This window comes from Drosophila miranda, chromosome 4 (genome assembly GCF_003369915.1).
Source record: "Drosophila miranda strain MSH22 chromosome 4, D.miranda_PacBio2.1, whole genome shotgun sequence".
Lineage (NCBI taxonomy): Eukaryota > Metazoa > Arthropoda > Insecta > Diptera > Drosophilidae > Drosophila > Drosophila miranda.
This window is the reverse complement of record NC_046677.1, coordinates 25,836,334-25,860,093: the sequence shown is the minus strand read 5'-3', so window position 1 is coordinate 25,860,093 and position 23,760 is coordinate 25,836,334. Positions and strand designations below refer to the sequence as shown.

Below are 23,760 nucleotides of genomic sequence, written 5' to 3'. Positions count from 1 at the left end.
TGACAGCATAAAAGTTCCCTAATGGCTTGTAAATATTTTATGTGCCATAGGACCTATAATAAATAAGTGCAGGCATTCTAAAATGTGACATTTTTATGTCAAAAAATAAAGTCTATAGCTATATCTTTTAGGTATAAACCCATCAGGCCACACAGACCCCAATGGTTGAACCTAGAGACAGGGACAGTGTGAGAGTTCTGAGACGAATGATTCTCAAAAAGCAAATCTTAAGTCTGTAACTAGAAACAAAATATCTAATATCTAAATCGATCTGCTTTTATGTAAAGCTTTCATTTAAATGATGCCTTCATAGGCACGTACTACAAATTCCCCCACAATATTTCCAAAAATTCATTGGTTTTAATAGTATTTGCTTGACCTGCTTTTTTAGACACATTTTTGTTTTTGTATTAAGTACTCTAGGGGGCAAGACAACTTCCGTTTCACTTTCTTAAGCAACAAGTTAAAATACCCCCAATGGACTGCGATTTATCCAGAGTTTACGTGCAGAACGACGACCCAAATCTTTTGAGAGAGAAAATGGTGCTGGACAGAGCTGGACCCTCCCTATAATTATTTCTACCGAGGCTGAGGAGGAGAGATTCTGAGGAGAAGGTAGAACTAATTTTGTGCTTCTGTTCCAGCTCTCAGCAAAAAAGTCATTGAAGCAGATTATAATTCATAAATGTCTCCGAAATATCTAAAACTTTATGAAATGGAAAAACTATGGGCACTACGTCTCATTAAGGATAAGAGGAGCAGCACAGATCCATCGGTCAAAGTATGTCCACTCCCCAGCGAATCTGACAGTAGTCTAGTAGCTAGACTTGACCCCGTACAAAATACCTTCCTTATCACATGGCCAAGTGGATTCCCCTCTTATCGTTGCAACAATTACCTCATTTTTTTTGCTATTTTTTTTTTTTTGCTGATAAAAGTTGTTGACCAACGAAAAATAATAACACAAAAGTACAAATGATTTATGGCCTACTAAATATTAACTAATACACGAGGCACATATATTTTTGGCCACAGTGCAAAACCAAAAATATATAGAGACCAAAAGTTATGGAAAAACTAGTTTTTATTTTTAAAATTAAAATTTATTCAGTATATATACCAAATGCGGTAGAAGGTTTGTTTGGTGGCCAGAAGCAAAGTCAGAAGAGGATTTGTTGTTAACCAAAAATATCAAGTTTTACTGGAAATGAATCTAAGCTGAAGAGGAGGGGCGGCTACACTTTTGGTCAAAACAACTTAATTGTTTGGGAATACGATTAGCCGTATCAGGTCATAAGAGACAAACGTGGGGAGATATTGTTTCTTGTTTCTAATCAAGTAAAAGTGAATTCATTAAAGAAGTCTCCCTCTCTCTCTCTCTCTCTCTGTGTTTTTAGGGATTTCATTCTTGGCACGTGATATGAAATTGTCGAAAATCAGCAACATCTACAGCTTCAAAGTATTGTTGAATGTTTAATTAACAATACATTTTTTTTTTATTTTTTTTTCATGTGAAACTGGTTTAAACTCCATTTTATGCCACATATTTCTGGTTAAAACCAAATAAAAATGTTTTAAGCAATTTATTGAAAGGTTTTTCAGGCTTAAAATGAATTTATTTAATGGGAATTTTTATAAGGTATTTCTAAGACGATAAATATGAAATATTGTATCTGAATTGTCGGTGAAGAGTTAAATACGTAATTTACAAGAATGGGAGTAAGAATCTGTACAGAAATACAGTGGAATCTATAGAAAAGGAGCTCAAAGTTCAAAGCAAAAGAAAAAACCTCTAGACACCAATTAAATCTTTGACTCCAATTACACATCTTGAACACCAAAATAAAGTCTGAACGAACCCAAAACACTCTCAGAAATTATACACCAAACAAAAAGTAAAAGCATATCGAAAAGTCTATGATGTGTACGCCCGAATCGTGGCTCAATTTTGGGATAGCCCTCTTCCAAAGAGTTATATTCAATTCCAGCGAACATTCAACAATGGACACACAAAAAGCAGGCCAAAGAGTAACGATTGAACGTTCAAGTTGAATGACTTTTGGGTTTTTCGGGTTTTCGGGCTTTAATTTCAATTTCCATTTCAATAATGATGTATGAAATGATTACCAGACCCCCAAAACACATATAGTCCCCCCTCAGGCGGTGTGTAGATTCTACAGCAAGAGAACACAAAGAATTCCAAGAGCGCCGATAATTTGTTTTCTTCTGTTGTCGGTTCTTCTTATGAATGGGGGGGCAGGCAGTCTCCCCAGCAGTCAGTCAGTCACTGAGTTAATGATGATGGTTATACTGATGGGTCGACTGATTATTATTTATGCTCATTTTGGTATTTTTTCTGTTTAATGAGCGTGTCTAAAAGTACTGGCGGTAGTTCATTGAAAAATCATGAATGAAACCTGACTTCTCCTGGCCATCTATTGAGCGTGAAAAATTCGCCAGCAAAAGAATGAAAACTTTTGCAAAAGGGCAGATCTGTGCAGTCAGTAGCCCAATCGTCTGGGGTTTGGCCTAGTTACAGACGGAACACAAATAGAAACGTAGCTCAGAGACCGAATAAAATAAAGTATTCCGAATGGTAAAAATAGTTTATTTACTTTCACGCATAGCTAATTGTTTGGGTTTCCCTCACAACACGAACAAAAACGAATACAAGAAAATGTTCTTCCACATTTGCATAAACAAATGGCTGTGGAGGGGAGTGCTTTCGATGTTCGGGAAATGTTTGACTGTAGAACCGATATAAAGCATATGTTTTTGGGGGCAAAAGCAAACGGAAATGCGTCGAGTCTCGAAAGGGGGAATCGGGGGATTTCCGTAATACAAAAATGCATGTTTACTTGCCCAGAGTTTCGAAATTTTGGAGTGCGGTATAACCCCCCATTGGGATGTTAGCACCACTACCTGCAGTATGTATAATTATTTTTAAGAAATTAATTACGCAATTTAATCATAAAATCATTTATCAATGTTACAAAGGTAATCCCAATCAATAAGATTTCTTTTATTTACATTTCACTCTACCAAGCACGCACTGGATTATGGTATTTAAGCTCTTGGCGGAGTATTAATAGAATCAACAATTAGCAATTAAGATTAACAAATTGTTAACAAAGAACATTCTTTGTCAAATAATGATATCAGCAGCAGAGAAGCGTTATGCAACTTTTAATAGGTTCTAGTAGGTTTTGAAAGATTAAACAAATGAAAAGCTGAAACTCGGTGCTCTCTAGGGTTATCTCACATTTCACTGCCATAAAAGATATCACCTCATGAAATTCTCCCTGAATTTCATCACTAAAATCTAAAGATTTTTCAAGGTCATATTGCCTAAAGATACATAACTATTGGGATTTTACATATTTTATAAACGGAAGACTTCAATTTCTAGTTTGAATTCTGAAAGTATCCAAAATTATTCAGTTTATAAATATTTTATGGATTGGATGATCGATACAGAAATATTATATTATAATATATTTATTATTCACAACTACAAATTTTAGAATTTTGTGTCAGCGGTATTCCAATCACGAGCCATATGAAAAAAAAGAGCCAAAAAGAAAGAAAACACACTAGTTTTGGTGAAAAGTTGATAAGTGTGACACCCGAGATTCCAACATACAATAATTCATATAGAATTGATACATAGGATGTTGGATCATGTAGGATGTAAACTATTTTTATTGTTTGATTAATTTTGTATGAGCAAAAAGCCTACCTAAGTACAATCGTAGAGTGTATTCTACAAATAGCTATAGTTCAAAACAAATGTACGATAATTACAAGTAATTTGCGATATTTGTTTTGTGGTTAAATATTTGTTAAATAATCACAAATACTTTGAAGCTTTCAATTTCAATGAAAAGCTAGAATTCCACACAAAATCAATGATAAATTGATTCCACCTAAAAGTTTATCAAATCGGAATTCCGATTCCCTATCTTAAATACCTTTAAAAAAAAACGACCAAAAATATATAAAAAGTAAGTAACTTTATCTAAACTGAAGCTGACCTAGACTTTTTTTCAAGATTATATTCCGAAGTTCAGTCGTTCAGGCAGAGATAAGGTTCTGAAAAAAGAGCGAAAGCTAGTTTTTGACTTTCTATAGGGGGGTACGGAAAGGAACTAAGAGCTAATATTAACAGATTCGACTTTTGCATGATCTTTCCCTCATAATATCCTTGCTTTCATCCGAGATTTATTGATGAATAACCAAGGAATTCACGAGAATTTACATTTATTTACATACATTTCCTGTGCATGACAAGGCTAGGACCAAATATCGGTCGCAAAAGTCCCATAACAGAATACATGTCGTGTAGATGACACATTGCTGCTCAACTCCAGTTCCTCTATTGTATTTATTTGTATTTTTTGTAGTCCTAAATATAGAAATCCAGCCCAGCGCAGGTCTATCTAATTATTATATCACCTGCTTAAATTTCGTTTAAATTTCAATTTATATTAAAATTGCAGTCCATAAAACCCACGGAAACCCATTGAGGTGTGTCGAGCGGTGCACTTGTTGTGTTTGTCACCCGCAGGCGACCGTCGACGGGTCATATATAAAATAATAAGACAGAAATGTGCATAAATTGTCTGTTTGGTGGCTGAGGGGGGGCGGGCAATATGTTGTTGAAAGCGTCTGTGGTATTACTTAACTTAACGCTTGAGTGCCTTCAACAGGTTGTGTCTTTGTCTGTGTCTGTGGCTGTATCTGTGCCTCTGCCATCTTCCGTTGAACATGTCATAAATTGTTTTTTTTTTTCGCAGCTACTTGAAAATATTAGAAGCAAATATGTATGATATGTACAGAGTACTTTACACATACATCCATACATATATTGTATTCATGGATAGACTAGGGATTGCGTCATGCCAGAGACGATTGTATACTATAATAACCAAAATCTAGAGGCGTTTATTTGTTTAGTTTATTTGTTTATTTTTGTCATTAATACCATTCACTAATACGAAACAGATAAGGAATGAAAATAAATGATGGAGCACCCAAACCAAAAAAAAAAAAGCAAATAAAAAACTAATACTCAAAAAATAAACCAATTTTATTTTTAAAGCACGAAAGTGGGGAAAAAAATCTATCAAAGAAGCGCTACCACAAAAACTTCAAACAGATTCTTCTGCCCACAATCGTAGCTGTAAAATAAAAACTGATGGAAGTAGGCGGGAAGCCGAAATATGTATGCAAATTTCTATGCCACATGCCACCAACATCTGGGCGAATTCGTCACAAGAAGATCTACAGGGGGAAGATCTGTTAGATTGAGGGAATGAGCTGCCAGAATCGACTCTACTGAAAGATACAGGGGAAGAAGATACAGAAGATATGGAAAAGGATCTGCCAGAGTCCGTTCTACTACAAAATTTAGAGAGTTGTCTGCTAGAATACGCTCTACTGGAAGATACAGAGGAACAAGAAGATATGGAAAAGGATCTGCCAGAATTCTAATTCTATACTAAAAAATCGGGAGAGTTATCTATCAGGATCTGATCGGAAAAAACGTGCCATACTGTCCCGCTTTACTGAAAGATAATCAGACAAAAAAGTACTGTCTGAATCCGCTACGGGAAGATGTGTAGGAGGATCCTCCACCGAATGATTCAGGGCATAATTTTCTGCCAGAGCTCGCTCTTCTAAAAAAAAACACAGAATGGCTCTGCGCTCTATCAAGAAATACACAGAATGGCTCTGCGCTCTACCGCAATATACAAGTACGGAAGATGATCTGCCAGAATCAGAGCCACAGCCACAGCAGACCACCATTTAAATGGGTTAAGAGCCTTCTTCTGCATCCAAGAGAGCGTTTGTTTGGTGTACACTTGAACTTTGGTTTGCCGTAAACTTGTTTTGGTTCTTAATTTAAAAATCTCTCGATTTCAACGGCACCTAAAGGGGGCGACTATATTTTAGGCATCAATTAGATGCCGCTAAACTACATTGAACAATAAATAATATTGAGACTGACAGACAGACAGCAGCAGCAATGACAGGGACAGCGACAGCGACAGCAATGGAGCTGCTTCAATAAATAATTCAACGATGATCTCAGTTGTACGGCTGCTGGGGTGCCGATTGTTCTGGGATTGTTCCGTTTCGGTCCGTTTTTATTGTGTGTGTAGATTACACTCTGACGGACAGACACATAGATCACATCGGATAACGTTAGATGGTTTTCAAATACGAGTATACCCTAGAGCAGAGGGGTATTTGCATTTGGCTGTAACAAGGAAGGTACTACCCATCAAACAGATGGAGCTTTGATGGAACTACTATATCACATAGCTATGATCGGAATACTCGGTGGAAAGTTACGCAGATTACAGAGGTATCAAACAGAATCTTATATAGAATATAAGAATCATAAAGAATGATCTTTCATTGGCAACAACCCAGCATATCATTATGCTTTTTTATTATCAAACACATACTTATCAATCGTAGGAAAAACCAGTCTCAAAATTCGTATTTCTAAGAAAATTTAGTTTAATTCTAAAGAAAATAGATCAATAGATCTCTCAAGCAAAGCGAATATTGTCTGAGAGAGCATTTCAAGCTCGGTCTCTGCTTGTAGCCCCCCTACCCTTTCTAGTTCCCGTTTCCCTTTTGTTTTAAAATATATTGTTAATTTTCATTGAGCTGAGCATTGAATGTCTCTCTCGCGTCTTCCTCTCGAGGCGCCAAATAAATCATATTTATAGTCAAATTTGTTTGGTTTTGTGGCTTTTGATGAACCTTCAATATGTGATACGCGAGTGTATACCGCAAGCAATCGATACCATATTCGAAAGAGTTGAGCGGTTTTATTTGTGGTGTGTTTTTTGCACACCCATTAAAATGGCATTAAGTATATAATTGTTTGGAAAGTGGGACAGAAATAAAGTCAAAAGCTAACCCAATCAATAGTTCCATATACTATGTGAGATACATGTGGGGCCCCGCTGCCCGGCCATCAATTAGTGAAGGCTGACGTACATTTATGCATTTTATTAGAAATTTATAAAGTGCCGTGTGCCTTGTGCTGTGTGTGTGTGTCAAGAGCGTTTCGCGATACTCAATCACTGGGCGAACCCACATTTGGGGCACAAATTTTCGTTGCTTTCTCAAATATACATATATCCAAGTCGACGAGTCGACAAGTTCCTTTCGGGCAACACGCCACATCAGAATGTTTGACAGGCACTTCCTTTCCACGGTAGAGGAGGAATCTTTCAGCAAAGGAAATCGAACAAGAAAATACTAAAAATCACGCAAACGTTTAGAATATTTATGCTTACTAATTGTCATATCAAAATGTCTAACGATTTATGATATTATCAACTTGTGGTATAGAATACTGTATCCTTGGGGTATATTATATCTACAATGTCTCAAAGCTATAAAGGCTACACTATAATTTAATAGAACTCTAACTGTGGGATCTCCCATGTCAAGTTTCTCACATCGATCCGCGCAAACAACGAGTTCCTTGATTCAATACTGACTTCCAATCTTTGCAAAGGCTTCTTTTTATGCCAAATAATCTCTACGACGCAAATCAGGAACAGACATTTCTCTATCACTTGCACTTAACAACTCTAAGGACTACGGCTCTCATCATCTCGCTACTTTAATCTGAGTGAGCCTCTCTACACACTTTCTCCCACCAAACCGTGTTCCGAAAAGTAGAATAGGAAAACGACAAGAATAACGGACAGTCGAATAGTGGAAACAAGTCAGTTCATCCACAGGAACAAAAACAATATACTCTCAGAACAATCTTATGATCTCCGACATGTACATATAATATTTATATTTTATTTTATACCGGATTCCTATAGATTCCTAAGATGCATTTGCGACTCTTTAAGATCTTTACCAGCTTTTTATAAGAAATAAAATACTTAAATAAGTAAAAAAATCGTATACTTTTATATATATTATTCTTTTAAAAGTGAAAAATCTCTAACGATAAACGAAATGGAGAGATATTTAAAATCTATAAGAGTCATGACTATGAAATATCTTAAAAAAATATAAGTGTTTGGTTCTGAATAAGGGAAAATGTAGTTTTTAATCGAATAACAGCTGAAGTAATTTAGTAAATATTTGAATACTCCTGCTTTAATCTGAGTACTTCTAATTTTTCCCAAGGTCTCCTAGGTATTCTTTAAATATCCAATTGTTGGCCTTTAATTTTAGTATAACGCACAAATGTATGTTCTGTGATCCCACATTTTACTAATATTTCTTCAATAAAAATAATTAATTTTTAATCTTTACACAGTTTCTTGAACACCCTTATACTTTTCCATTAAAACCCCAAATACCATCTTGAACTTGAATTCTTGTACATATAGTATATAGTATGTACATATCACCTGTCCGTTCTTATCTACAAAACTTTTTGAAAGCCCCAAAAAAAGAGTGCAAACATGCAATATCCATAAAAGATGGAATTGTACTATGATAATCATACATATATGTATATATATCTGATAGATAATGCATACAGACAAGTGAATGTCAGGGCGTATCTATAGATACAGATACAAATATAGAGATATTTAGACATGTACTGGTATCATCGTCAAGTGCAGCCAAAAATTGCGCTAGTCATTGAAAGGATCGGCCCAACAAAACGGATATATGTATATAGAAAGAGAGCAAAAAGAAAGAGGAGAGAAAGGGGGACAGACAGACAGAGACAGCCTGCCCGCCTGCCCGCCTCTGCCCGACACTTAATTGGTTGTTGTGCTTAACATAATAACAGCCGAGTAGAGGAGGTCACATAATAGACCCGTCCCCCCTCTGTAGATCTTTTGGGGGGTAGTTTGGTGGGCCGACTGCTTCGAGTGCTTTTTTGGCTGCCAAGAAAGAGGTAGCACAGTGCCAGCGCCAGCGCAAACGCTGCTGCTTGCCAACAGTCGAATACATAACAAACGCACTGTGTGTGTGCGAGCGTGGAGTATATAAATAAGACTCGTATACTCCGTACAACTCGTTCAGGGCACGGCGCAACCAATCGACCGACCAACCGACCAGCCGACCGACTGACTTATAACAAAATAAGCAAAACAGCTAACACACAGCAGACGAGCGTCTAAACAAGTTGGAAGTTCGAATTGCGTCGACGACAAATGTGTCGGCGGGCAGCGGCCGGCCTGTGAGTGAGGGGATGGATGGGATGATGTCATTTTGGCAGCTTATTTTATCGATTGTTTTGTCTGTAATAATTAATTAAGTCTACATCTCTCCCGCTCTGTGGGTAACCACAAAGTACCGCCGATCTGACCTTGGCATTCTATTGGTCTTGGCGAGTGGCGTCTCGATTGCCCATATATCGGTTCCCAAGGGGAAAGTCGTGCAAAATATTGCAATATCCTGTTATCGCTAAATTACTATCACTATCTAATACACCTGTTCCATTAGCAAAACATTCGGCGGCACATGATGCGAATGATATTGATTCGGTGTAGAAATTTCGCACGAATCGAGATTCATTCGAGAATCATTCGCCTCGTACGGTAGACATTGATTCGTTGTACAAATTATCCATAAGCGAAAGGACGCATTCTCTACGAATGACAAGAGCGATTTAAAAAGGATCGACATTTAATAAAAGGAACAGAAAATATTTTTAATTTGTGTAAAATTACTAAATCGGTTGGGATCTTATATGAACATAGGTCCATCCTCGTAATTTGGAAACTTGTAATATTACAGGAAAAGGTAGATATGTAGTAATAAGTTTTTAATGGGAAAGGTATACTACTGTCATACGTCAATGTTGTGCTGCTTATGAAATTTGTTTAAAATTACAAAGGTATTCCTCATCAATTCCTTGTGAAAATATCATGAAAATTGCCTTTTTGGTACCTCTGGAACCCCTTACCACTCTATCTTATTTCCATCAGATCTAACTGAATGAGCTTAAGGGATTATGGAAGATTTTGGCTAAAAGAAAGTGGTTTGGCACTTAAGACTTAAGAAGTTTCGGTAAAAATCAATGGAAATGAGGCCAAGCAGTATTTGGAATGGAGAAAACAAAGAATGGTTTCCAAATTGATTTTCAAATATGGCCATTAAAACTCATTAAAATTTAGCTGAATTTTCGGTCGGAAAAGACCTCAAAAAGAAGCGGTATCTGCCAATATGGTTAAGACTCTAGCTCTGATTGTGGTTCTAATATGATTCCCAAAAGGGATTGTCTTATAAAAAACAGAATTCAGTTTTTTGTATGATCCCTAATTATAATGCACGAATCTGGGGTGGTTAATATGTCAGCGTTAAAGATGAAGGCAAAGAGAATTAGATTGAATTTATATTAAACAAATTTTACAATTAAAGGAGTACAATCACAAAAACTTAGAAAATGGCATACACAGAGATATAGACAGCTTTGTTGAGTAGTTTGACAAATATAGATCGATTATATAACGATATTGAGCACTCTGGAAAGCGGTTTTATATGAGCGGTTTTCTATGATACAAAAATAACTGATTTTTGCCAGAAAATTATAGAAAAATATGAGAAAATCCTCTTGAAGAGGTTTTACTGTTTTAGAAGCTGAAAAACGCATTGTTTTCTCTATAAATTCATCCTTTCAAAAGTCGAAACGTTTCTATTCTGATTCTCTTTACCCCCATTACAGAGAGAGGGAGAGAGAGCCAGAGCAGTAGTACGGAAAAGTGGAATGATTTTTGATTGAATTCTTCCCACTCCACTTCCATTAATGGCTATTTGGATCAAAGGTTTACCTCGTTTCTCCTTGATATGACTGTCGTACTGGGAATTGCTGCGGGCGTAATTGATCGACGCCATTGTGGACTGGAATTCCTGGTACTCGTTTTCGTTGCTGCTGCTGCCACGGCTGCCACTTTGCTGTACTTGAGTCTGATAATCCTGTCGCAGACTCTTGCTGAAAGTGCCAATGCCGCTGAGAGCGTGGGCTGCTGTCGTGTGTGGGGCGTGTGGGGTGTGCGGAGTGGTGCTGGGCGTTGACGGGGTCACAGATCGCGAGGGTGTGGACACAATCACAATGCTGCTGGCCGGTCTGCCCTCGGTATCGGAATCGTTATCGATAATATCGCCGGCGTTCGATACGTTATCGCGACTTAGACGTATTTGCGAGGCGGTAAACGAGATATCGCCAACGGCCTGCAACTGCGAAGGAGACGGTGAATCTTCGATTAATTTGCGCGACGTGGACGTGGATGAGGAGGAGGTCGAGGATTTCGATTTCGTAGTGCTGCTGCTGCTGCTGGTGGTGGTTATCGTTTTGTGGCTCACAATTTTCCGTTGCTCTTCCGCTGAAGAACCACGCAATTGGCACGTTCCAGCTGGACTGATTGGCGGCGTTGTGCCCTGTGCCTTTCGCTCCTGCGGTTGCTCCTTCGTGCCAATCGGCGTGGATGTTAGCGGCATTGTCTTCTTCTTCGTTCCTCCTGTTTCGAGGGCCAGTTCCCGGGGACGTTGCTGTTGTTGTGGCGCTGCTGCCACGTTGCCACCCACCTGGACAGTTGTTTGTTGGTACAAACGCCTGCGGGGGTTGCTGCTACCAACGGTAATGTCAATGTTGCCCGTTGCCATGGCCGCGTCCTGTCTGCCACCAAAGTGTTGCTGCCGATTCGCTGCACTTGAATCTGTCTCGTCGTTTAGTTCGGTTCCCAGTTCGGTTTTGTTCTCCAGCTTAATGAGTATCCTCCTGCCGCCGGCGGTCAAGTCCACGCTACGCGGTGGCGTCACACTGGACCGCTCACTGCCGGAGTAACTGGAATGCGAGCGCGACCACGAGGGTGAGTCACGCGGCGAGACATATCCCTCGCCGTGGCGATAGATTTTCTCCTCGGCGTAGCCCCCATCGCTGGTCATGGAGGAGGTAATGATGGTCCTTACCCCGTCTGCAGCGGGCACCTCTCTCACCATTCGCTCGCCGTCGAGGAAGCGCTCTAGTTCCGCCCTCTTGGCGTGCCGTCGCGTGTTGGTGGTGCGGAGGGTGACATTGAAGGGCGACAGCTGCTCCTCTACGTTCCCCTGATCGGCACCAGGACTCATCCGACTGGTGGTCCTCAAGGTCACGTTAAACGGACTGGCTGTCTGCTCGCTAGTCACCTCCACCAGACGCGGCAGCGACGACGGCGGTGGGGGCGTGGTGTGCCGCAGCTGGACCTGCTGGAAGGCCAGCTTGGCTGCCTCCGCCTCGGCCAGACCGCGCTGTCGCTCCAAACGCAACCGTCGCTCGATTTCGTGGACATCAATGTCGAAGGGATTCTCCTGGTCATCATCCTGGTTCGAGTCCTGCCTTAGTTCATCGGAGCTCTCCTCGGCGGTACGTTTCCCGGTGTTGGCCAGGCCCTCCGACCAGACCTTTTCGTATTGGGCCACCTTCTGGCGCAAACGTTGGTTGCTGCTGCTGCTGGAGGCATATTCCTCTTCTAGATTGCTGCTCGATGTGGTCAAGGATGTGGTAATGGTCTTCATGTACGTTCGCGTCACTGTGGATGTCTCCAGCTGTTCCTGCTGCTCCACGTTCTCCCTCGAGGAGGATTTGTGCTCATGCGCACGACGCCGCCGAACAGCTGGGATTGGAGGCGCGTCAGCAGCACCTCCTTCTCCTCCGCCGGCATCTATGGTTGGATCCTTGCCTGGATCTGTGCTATCAGCCATGATAGCATCGATTTCGTTGAATTCCTTTCGTTATAGCAAATTCTCATTTGGACAAGCCCTTTTTTCTTTCGGTCTCTTTGCTGCCCCTTGTTTCGTTCTTTCTCCTTTGCGTTCAAAATGAACCAAAATTGATTTTTCTCACGCAACACGCACACTCATTCCGGGCATGGATTTTCACAGGAAGATTTTTCCCTTCGAACCAACCCCCGGCGGTTGGCCTTCAGTTTTCCTACTCCTCCTCCTCCTAGCGCACGTAAATCAACTTTAATTTGTTTAAAAGCCAAAAAATACGCCACTTCTTTTTTTTTTTTTTAATCACGTCAGCCTTTTGCGTTTTAGGCCATAAAACTTCACACAATTCGCACTGAAACGGACGCTGCCTTTGAGTCGTTTTGGTGAGAACAAATTCTCACAGAAGATTCCAATTAGGTTTTTTCTTGTTTCAGCAAATTCACGATTCCACTTCACTCTTTTGATTTACTCCGCGAAAAAATATACACTCTTTCATATTGTAGGCCCCACACTTTTTCGCTGCCAAGTCCCCAACGTTGGGGTAGAAAGCCGGTTCGATACTGACTGAATCTGAATCGTCGTATCCGTTAGCAGTCGTCGTTCAACATGCTACGCCTTGTCCAGCAGCCGAGCGGCAGGCATATAGTAATCGTAGTAAAGCTCATGTTTCAACCAGTCTCTCTCTCTCTCTCTCTCGCTGCCTCTCTCTGTCTGTGCCATTGTATGGGTATTTTTCTTGTACTTTTTAAAGCGCGAGAGACATTGAGAGGGGCCGGCTTTGAAAGAGCCCAGTGAGAGAGAGAGAGAGAGAGAGCACGCTCGGTTCTGTCTTATTTACGCACTTTGATGGATGTTGCTTTGCTCCACAGTACAGCCGCCTCACGTACACTCAAGCTCTCTCTCCCTCTTCAAAAAATTAACACAGACGACCGTGTTATTGTTTTGGGGTCAGGGGCGCAGTAGCCGGCTTTTGAGAAGGGGAGATACTTTGATTGTTATACGTTGAACTATAGAGGGATTTTAAGTGTAGAGACTGCACTCTTGATCTATAATTTCATCAACTAATTTCATTGTTTTATAGATTCAGAAGCGACGTTTAAGACGTTTAGATTGGCAATAAAATTAATTCTAAAATTCAATGGCTTTTGTCTGGAGTTTCATACATTTTCTTTCAATAATCCCCCCTCTAAGCAAAACAGTTGTGTATATTTTTCGCTCATCTTTGCGCGACCGTCAAAAGTTAACGCGAATCAAAAAAAGCTCTTTTTATAGGGTGGCAGTGCAATGATAAGCCAAGCCAAAGCTTAGCATTGTACTCCAGCTCTCTGCTCTCTGGCGCTTTGGCTCTCATCTGTTATACGCTCGCTCTCTCTCAGTAATTGACTTGTGCTCTTGCTCTTCTGCTTGAATGGCTGGCATTTTCAAGTTCTTACAGCCTTTGCCTTTTGGTCTGTTGTTGTAATTCCCTTACACCGTTTCGGCATGACATCATGAAGCGTGAGAAAATAGCAATTACCTGCCTGTTAAAGGGGTTGTTTTCCCACCTATGTATGAATGTTACTACCTATTATTACACCCCGAGTGCTCGTTAAACGCTTACAAATGCTGCCAATGCAATATGCATGTTCTCAAATACGTCGTCTCCTCCGCTTATCGAAATGTAGGTCAGGCAGCGCATGGCAAAGCTCAACTTACAGCAGCAAACAATTAATGAAAGTCATTCATAAAAATAAAAGCTGGAAAACCAAAAAAAAAATAACAGTGGTCGCGTTTTTTTTGTTTTTTGTTTGTTTGTAGCTTACATAATACCGCTGGGGCCTGGCTTTTGTTTATTATTTACAACAGCATAAAGCATACGAGAGAGTAGCCGAAGTGAAAGATACCCTTTCAGTGCCAATGAATGGCTGCAAAAGGGAATGCCGAAGATTGCAAAAACCAAATACATGCGTGTGCCCAACCGAGACTGGCATTGGGACCGAGTCGATATGATGCCGAACTCCGCCATCAATTTTAATAGAAAATGAAATATATCACAATAAATTTATTATTTTAAAATATATCGCTCTCTTTGGCACCCCAACCCACAAGTGTAATACCCTCTGGCAGGGTAGTATTCCCGACAAAACCAGTTTTCGTTGCTATTTTTAAAACCACAGACCAGACTCATGACGTCACGGTTTGGTGATTGCATTGCATTTGATATACATCTCGTGCCCCAATGATGTTTGTTGCCAGCTAAGAAGTTGACCTTCAAACGTGGAGTTGTCATTAGTGGTTGCACTTCAAACGGTCTCAAGCAATTTGCAATTACCAATTGCAACGCAATTTAATCTGCTATGCGCCTAGACAAATAATAATTATGCATAAAACGCATAGAGGTCGACTAATTTTCATGGTTTTGAAAGTAATCAAACGAAAATTGGTATTACAGTCGCTCCAAAAGCAGCCACCACTGACGGTAAAATTAAAAACGGTGGAAGTAGGAGTAAGAATAGAAGTAAACTCTTCTACTGATATATTTTCGACCAACTAAAAGGTATAAAGATCTATTCTGGATGGGGTAAAATCGGAGATATCGAGCATTCGAAGGAATATAATCATCAAACACTTAGTATATGTAGAACAAAAAGTTTTATGAACATAAAGATGGGAGGGGACATTGACGTCAGGCTGAAGTGCAAAAGATACCAAAAGGAAGGATTTTAGGATTGGAAAATGGCACCCATTCCATGAAGAAGAGAAAAGCAAGACAAAATGTACATAGGTCTATTATAGAGAGAGGGAGGAGTGTATACATACATATCTACCATAAGAGCTACGATAATTTCAGTTAAAAATGTGCAATTGTGCCACAGAGCTAATCTTATTGTCCGACAATTGTTTCGAATTAAGAATATAGATATGTATATATATTGACCCTTTAATGGCGTAGTAGATACTTTATCACAATCTGACCCCAAAGCAAGCTTTAATTTCTTTAACGATGATTTAATTTGGATGCAAATGATAGAACCACACACTCAACCGCCGCCACTTGAAATATCATGTAAAATAAAGCACATTAATTACCACAAAAGTAAACAATAGTGGGACCCCAACAGCTGCCCGCAAAACAGCCGCCAGTACAACGAAAACAACAGCCCCACCGCCAAGTGGCGCCTTTGTGAGAGGATTCACATGTTCGATGGGGTTTTATGGCATGATTTTATTTACGATCTGCTGCTGCTTCGTCTGTGTGTGTGCGAGCCACTGAGCGGGTTGTAAAATGCTGCTGTTAAGTGTCCGACACTTGAAAAGGCTAAAAGGGGCAGCTCGTAAGTAATTTTCTGGTAACTTAGATAAGAACACAAATTATAATTGGAAATCAAATAAAAAATAAATGATTTTAAAGCTTTAGGAGGAGCTGCAAGAAAAGACAACGTTTGAGATACATAATATCCCATTCGGTTTTAATCAGATTTTTAAATGGCCAACCTTCTGATAGCCGTGCTACCACTAAACAAATTCTTTGTAAAATTATCCCATGCGGGACATTGGAATGGAACACACGCGAAAGGAACTCATTCGTCTAGAGGGATTGTGGTATTTTTCGACGATAAAATACTACAATTGTATCGATAAAATTTCGAATTTCTTTGCTTAAAGCAGCTTAAAAAATGTATCCAATTTGCTATATCATTATAGGATTATGAAATAAATACAGATCGAAAATGATCAAAAAAATAAATTGATGGATAAAATTAGATTTCTTTGGGGAAAACCTATTTTACTGTACTAAAATTATGAGTCATATGTGAATGAGAATGAACTTAATATATTTTAATGATCCATTTACGAATGTGGATAATCTACCAATGGAACCAGCCTTTTTTTTGTGGAAAATCTTTGAATAAACCTTGAATATATGTACTTAAAGCATATAATATACACATATACTCCCGATCTAGTATCATGTGTATACATCGAACTAATTATAGACCGTCTATGTACGTATATTTATATCCATCTCCAGCACTCAAATACATTGACTTTGTGCAAACATTTTTTCGCATAAACAAAGATTTCCGCTCTCAAAAGATTGCGATTTTCTGAGCACTTTCGACACAATTTCCTTTGTCCCGAGATAGATTTGATGTTATTCCTATTTATTTCACACCTAACCATAAACTTTCTTGGTTTCATGGCAAATGGATCTCGCTTTGGGGCTCTTCAAATATTGACTTCCAAGGCATCGGTCGGGGTTCTCTAAACAGACATTCATCTAGTTCTACTACAATAATAGTTGCAAAATACAGGCATACATATGTGGCCCAATGAATCAGTCTCAAGAGTCAATTAAATAGAAATGAATGCCTTTCAAGAGTGGCCAACAGAATTTATTTGCCCAGAAATTAAGCTTTGTAGACGATTGAAAACTATTAGCCTTAAATATTTATACACTCAAGCGACCGAAAAATATGAAAAGCAATTAAAAGCCCAAAAACTCTGGGCAAACTGTCAACAATTTGTGATTTTTTTGAATTGCGGCACATTTGCCTAGTGCATATGTCTAGATATCATCATCGTCGTCATCCGTGCCAGGCCCCATCCGTATCCATGATATTTCTACGTGCGAAAAATGTTAAAATTAGTTTCGAGAATTCCCTATTTATAGACATCTATAATATACCCATATATATGGACTATCTACAGATCTCATATGTTTCCCATTTGCTGAGAGCGCGTGGGTTTTTCTCAGCAAAAACGTTTATTGTAAGATATTTTGAATTATGTTATGTATTTGAAACAAAATTGTATAAAATGATCCAACATTTTAATCAAATATAGGATTTGTGGAATTTTTGTGAATATTTTCTTGGCAGAAGATCTTTAATATTGAGAATATCATTCAAAGCGCTTAAGTTTATCACAGATAAAACATGACAGGAGATTACAAGTCTATCTATGGCTTAAAATTCAACAAAATATTGACATTTACTGAGGGGGAACCTCTCTAAGAAACACTTGTTTATTGTATTTTTATTATTTGTCATTATAAGACCTCTGTAAGATATATTATTTATTCATTATAAGACCTCTGTGAGATCTACATAGGTGATCAATAGAAAAAATGTAGGTCTCAAGATCTAGATCTAGGAAAATCTCTAGCTACGACGTATGGGAGATCTAGTATCTTGCGCTCCCCCATTCTGTGGGAGTCTATCCAGTCCGATAGATGGCAAGAATTCAATGATCATTCCTGGTCTTAGATAGGAATCTATCTTACTTCTATATAGCTCAGCATATGGCTATGTCTCGTCATGTAATTGCTGATTGCTAGGCAGTCTCTCAGGAGTCTTTTCATACTGAAATCTTTAAAAATCCTTCCATGTAGTTTTTTACTATATAATGAATTTTTGGCACTCCTTTGATGATCCTAGAAGAGCTTTTCCCCTTAAATTCAGAGATTGCAAAGTAATTTTACGCCTCTTGTAAGTTAAGTATTTTGAGAATTGTATTGCCTTATTTCCATAGGTAATACCCTAATGCCTATAAGATTCGTTGCTTTTCTAATTTCCATTGCACGTGACGCGCGTTATGCGGCAGCGCTCCTCGCTCGATTGAGCTTTTCTGCCTGCGATCCGTGCGTAACAAGCCTTAACGAAGTTACACTGCAGTTATCATTTAAAGTTCACTTAGGCTGTCAATGAAATCAACTCAAAGCAACCTCCAATTTCGTGCAAAAAAAAATATACGAGAAATTCTGACATCATTCATTTGGAAAATCTTTACCTCAGCCAATCAATCTTTTTTATTGCCAGACAGATACATTTTTATTGTTTGGTTGCTGAAAATGTTAATTTATCTTAAAAAAAAAAACAAACCAAATTCTACTTTATTTTCCTTTACTTTTTCCTGAATTGTAAGTTTATTTTGAAAATATACAAAATAAATACCCTAAATTCCTTAAAACTCGAAAAAAAACTCTATTTTTAATCGCTTTTTTCCCGTGACAAGACAAGTTCGAGTAGACCAATCTCAGAGATAAAAAAAAAAATAAAACAGTGAAAATAAAATAACTAAAAGAAAATGAGGAAAAATGCAGCTAAATTTGAAAATAAACCAGAAAGCAGGGCGAGAAAATTATACCAAAATAGCAGCATAGCCAGAGACAGAGACAGAGCCAGACAGCCAGCGTCCCTTGAGATATTTCATACCAAACAAGTATCTAAAAATAAGTTAGCCCAAAAGTGAATCCGAGAAACGAGATGCAGCATCAGTTGGTCTGTGGGGGAAAAGTTTCGGAGCAAGACAATGGGGATAGGAGATGAGAAACAGGGCAAATGCAATTTATAAATAACAAAATGAAGCCATTTCCACTGTGACATCAGCACCGGACCAAACCCCCAAACCAGAACAGAACAGTATACTACAGAGTACAGATATCATCACCGACATCAGTGGAACATGAAAAGGCAATCACACTCAGTGCCTTGTGCCTTTGTCTATAAACAACTTTTCTGAATAATCCCCTCACCAATACGCGCTGCGTTTCAATATAAAAAGTGATCTCATTCTGTGAATAAAGTACATCCAACAAAAGGCTTTATACTGGCGTAAACCTTGTCTATCCGCTGCACAACAAAAGTGTGGATCACACCGTGTTTAATTAATTGGAATAGACTTGTGCCAACAATTGCGGCTAAAAGGAAATTCGTTTTCTCTATCTAACTATTGTTCGTGATTCAATGATAGATGAATAAAACCCAACGATATCTTGGTTTAAGCTAAAAAAGTAAAAACATGCTACAATCAATACACTAAGCTTTATGAAACGAGTATCGGATAGAAATTGGTAGGATAATAATATAATCATGACAAATACATATTTGAAGAACGCTAAATTACATGTGGAACCTACTTCGGCATAAGAAAAGTAAATTCAAATAATATAAATTTCCAAGAAGTGGCATTTGAAACTTCGTGAAAGGAGTCCGCGGGGTACCGGTCCCCAGAATCCAATAACAAAATATACAGCTTTTGACGATGCGCAAAGGTAGACTGTTGGACCGAAGCTCGAGGCATGGTTCGATGCCAAGAAATCAAAAACATATACATGACTTGGGCATGACACAGAAAATTGCAAATTCTTGCTTTCATAAAAAATAATTTAAATAAAAATAAATTATGAAATTATGGAATGCCCTCTATATAGGTTCTATTAAATTATTTAAGAATTAAACTAATCTAACCAAAAAATGATTTCTTTAAAGAAATGTGTATAAAAAAGTTCGCTGAAAATCCAACAAAAAACCCCACAAAATCCAAAAAATTGTATCCGCAATGCAAAAAACAATTTGGAGTTAAATAACTTCATAGATTAATTAATTCCAAGTTTTACAGAACGTTCTAAAAAAAACTTAGTTCTTAAAAAGTTGTTCTAAAAACCAAAACAAAACCTACTAAAATATCAACAATGGCTTTAATTTAATAAACAAATATTTTCTAGGTCCTCATTCGCAGCCATTAAATATTGGATAACAAAGATTTTCTCATTCCAAGCACTTGCGAATTGTTAGAGAGCACAAAACAAAATATGTGCGAGTGTATAGAAAAATATAGTATGTATAAACTATAACAATTCATCGATTCATTTGGCATTCGATGTGGTGTTTGGCCCGTATTGGCGATTGCAATTTGCACGATTGCCAAAAAAACCAAAATTTATATTCAGTTTCCATTTTGGCCACAACATTATGTCATTATCTTACGGCCAGAATGCGGCGACCACACGAAAATAGCCAATATATACTCGTCCGAATAGTGTCCGAAGAGGGGACAAGCGGCCAGTGAAAGGTGAGAGAGGGCCAAGAATCTAGGCCATAGTCTACTTTCGAGCGATGATGTCAGGTTGGATGTGGGGACGGGACGGTTGAATGGTTCTCAAGATAATGATGATGCTGGCTGGGAGGGGGATCGTCTCTGGGTCAAGTTCGGTTGACATTTACATTCAGTTTTCCGCCCCCTCCCCAGCCCCTGCAAAGTTCAATGCTTTGCCAAGAGAAAAATCACATATTTTACACGATTTTTGTCTGTTAAATGCCGCCGTCCGATTGCCAGAAAACTGTCCCCCAAAAAAACAATTCTCGAATGAGTCATTCGCTAGGGAAAAAAGAAAGCCACTGGGAGAAATTACGAGTGAAAAGACTTACCCTGCAGCTGCAATATCGTCATCTGATATTCGGCCAGCTTCTCGTCGATATAGTCCTGCGATTGATTCGCTATTATCTCGGCGGTCGATGGACCAAACTCCTCTTCGTCATCATAAATCACATAGGATTTAGGCTGCGGAGGCTCCAGCGGCACGCCAATAAAATCGATCTGGTCCTGAGCCAGTCCGTGTCCGTGTTGTCTCGGTTGTGGTGGTATCGGTGGTCCCAGTCCCTGCTGATGGAGCTGCTGCAGGTATTGGGGCGGAGGGGCCTGCTGTTGGTAGTGCGATTGCTGGGATTGATGGGACAGCGGTGTCTGTCGATTGCTGTATGTAAAGTCCGAGCTCGGCGTCTGGCACACAATCGGCGATGGTGTGGGCGACAGCTGGAACGAGCTGGTCGGATGCTGATGCTGCTGCGATCCATACGAGTTCTGGTGCTGCAGCGGGGCCGGTCGAAAGGGACGCGGGGCAGGCGATGCCCCACCAGCACCTCCGCCGTAGTAGGGACTCGGCGGTGGCTGATAGGGGGCCGGCGATTGGTTATTTCCCGGCCACTGGGGCCTCGGATGGGGCATGTTGGTGCTGCCTCGCTGTCCGCGCACCTGATTGAGTGGCGCCGGTGACATGGCATGGCCAAAGGTTCGCGGCCCCGCAATAATGGGCGGCGGACTCGGCGCCGTCGTCCACGGCGAGGGCGGACGATACAGAAAGGACGAGGGCGAGGGTGAGGCTGGATTGTGGGCGCGTGGATTCCAGCCACGTGGCCCGTTGCCATACGGCGGCGGTTGCTGCCCGGACATCTCTACACCGCAAACGTTTTCAGACGATTCGGGATTTTGTGGTTTCCTGATTTCTGGTATTAATTCGATATTTTCTGGTTTTGGCTTACTATTTCACAAAAGACTTTTGGCACAAGGTTGGGTTTTCGTTTTAAATTAACATATTACACTGCGGAAATAATCAATTGAAAATAGATTAAAATTATTGTTTGAAACGATTTTTAGGTTTTGGGTTTATAGGTTTTAAAATTGTTCAAGTTTCGATGCATTTTCCACAGATTTTTTTTAAATTTATGTTGAGTTTATCGGTTTAAAAGGTTTCGGTATTTGTTATTTAATTTTTTTTATTATTTAAATATTTTTTTATTTTAAAATATTTTTCAATTGGGTTCTAGCTATTTTTGTAATACACTTTTCGGAAATAATGTTTTTAGAACGAATTAAAATGATAGATTTAAACGGGCCCTAAATAGCATTTAAATCCGAAATTTTATAACTTTTCTTTATAATTTTTCAAGAAATTTTTTCAGATTTGTCTATAAATTTCAAGGATATTTTTATACCCGATACTCAAAATGAGTATTGGGGTATATTAGATTTGTGGTAAAAGTGGATGTGTGTAACGTCCAGAAGGAATCGTTTCCGACCCCATAAAGTATATATATTCTTGATCAGCATCAATAGCCGAGTCGATTGAGCCATGTCTGTCTGTCCGTCTGTCCGTCCGTCCGTCTGTCCGTCTGTCCGTCCCCTTCAGCGCCTAGTGCTCAAAGACTATAAGAGCGAGAGCAACGATGTTTTGGATCCAGACTTCTGTGATATGTCACTGCTACAAAAATATTTCAAAACTTCGCCCCGCCCCCTTCCGCCCACACAAAGGACGAAAATCTGTTGCATCCACAATATTGCACATTCGAGAAAACTAAAAAGGCAGAATCATAGATAATGACCATATCTATCAGATTGCTGAATCTGGATCAGATCTGAGCGGTCACGCTCAGACTGATTTTCTGTCTCTCTCGCACGCACTCTTTGTCGTGTCGTTTAATATTAGCGGCGTCTGCCGGAGGAGAGCCATACTGACTTAGTATCGGGTATAACCGTAGAGTTGCGGTGTCCGCAGCAACTCACAACGTTCCCCCTCGTTTTTTTTAGTTTTTAGTTTCGGAAAATATTTGTATATACCAATTCGTATATTTATAAAAAAAAATATCTCCTTGCATAAACTGTGCAAAACCATAAATCATATCTAATTTTGTATTCGAAATTAATTCAATATTGTTTGATGATAGTGTTGAAATAAATACAAAATACTGTTTACCATTAGTTTCAGAGTTTAGGGAGAAATTCGTGAATATTTTTAAGGAATATTCTTCGTTCAAGAACCATTAATCATGGTAAGAATCTTGTTTAATTTCCTAAAGAACTTAACACCTAATAACTTTAAAAACAAATTGCTTAAATACAGATTGAGATGTTTGATAGATAGTTGCCTATTTCCAAAAATTCTTGTAAAATTCTCATCTCAATAAAAGCAAATATTCTTCTCATCAAAAACTAAACTGTAGACAATCATTAATCATCATTTGTTCATTAGCCCAACAATCACCTGAGTGTCCAACCCAATTATGTCAAGTGGGACAAAATACATACGTAAGAAAGAGAAACATAAATAAATCATGACCTATTCTTGAAAATTTGGTTTCGGGACTAATTTCACCAGAGACCTACACACACCAGTAAACGATTATATGTATCTGCAAGAAAGTTTCCAACGGAAGTGGTCTCAATATTTATACAATCTTTAAAAATGGCGCTGACGTTGGCGCTGCTTTCAAGTTTCCAAAGTGCCCATCCTCTTGGCTCGAGGAACATTCATTCCCTATAGTTGTCACATATATTTTGGGGTAAATATATTTTAGTGGCAGATAATTTACAATGCATGAAAAACTTTAACATTGTGCCAGATATATGTATGTACATATGTGTCTATAGCTATGGCTATGGCAACGAATGAAAGAGAGAGCGTTTGGATTAGCTGCTGTCAAAATTGTTTGAAGGCCTTCTCCAAAAGTCTGTCTATA

At 39.1% G+C, this 23,760-nt stretch overlaps 1 protein-coding gene across 22 annotated transcripts in view; it reads right to left on the bottom strand.

The window, feature by feature from the left end:
• LOC108161745 (nesprin-1) overlaps positions 1–23,760 on the bottom strand; it is a 123,619-nt gene that overhangs the window by 98,764 nt on the left and 1,095 nt on the right. For 7 of the 22 annotated variants that reach the window (XM_033393538.1, XM_033393539.1, XM_033393542.1 and 4 more), the window contains exon 1: positions 10,783–13,267. In XM_033393538.1, the coding sequence (XP_033249429.1) occupies positions 10,783–12,691 (1,909 nt within the window). In that variant the 5' untranslated portion in view covers positions 12,692–13,267. Of the gene's footprint in view, positions 1–10,782; positions 13,286–20,895; positions 21,846–23,760 lie in introns of those variants that run through there. The other 15 variants (XM_033393545.1, XM_017296072.2, XM_017296073.2 and 12 more) reach the window with 6 other exon arrangements.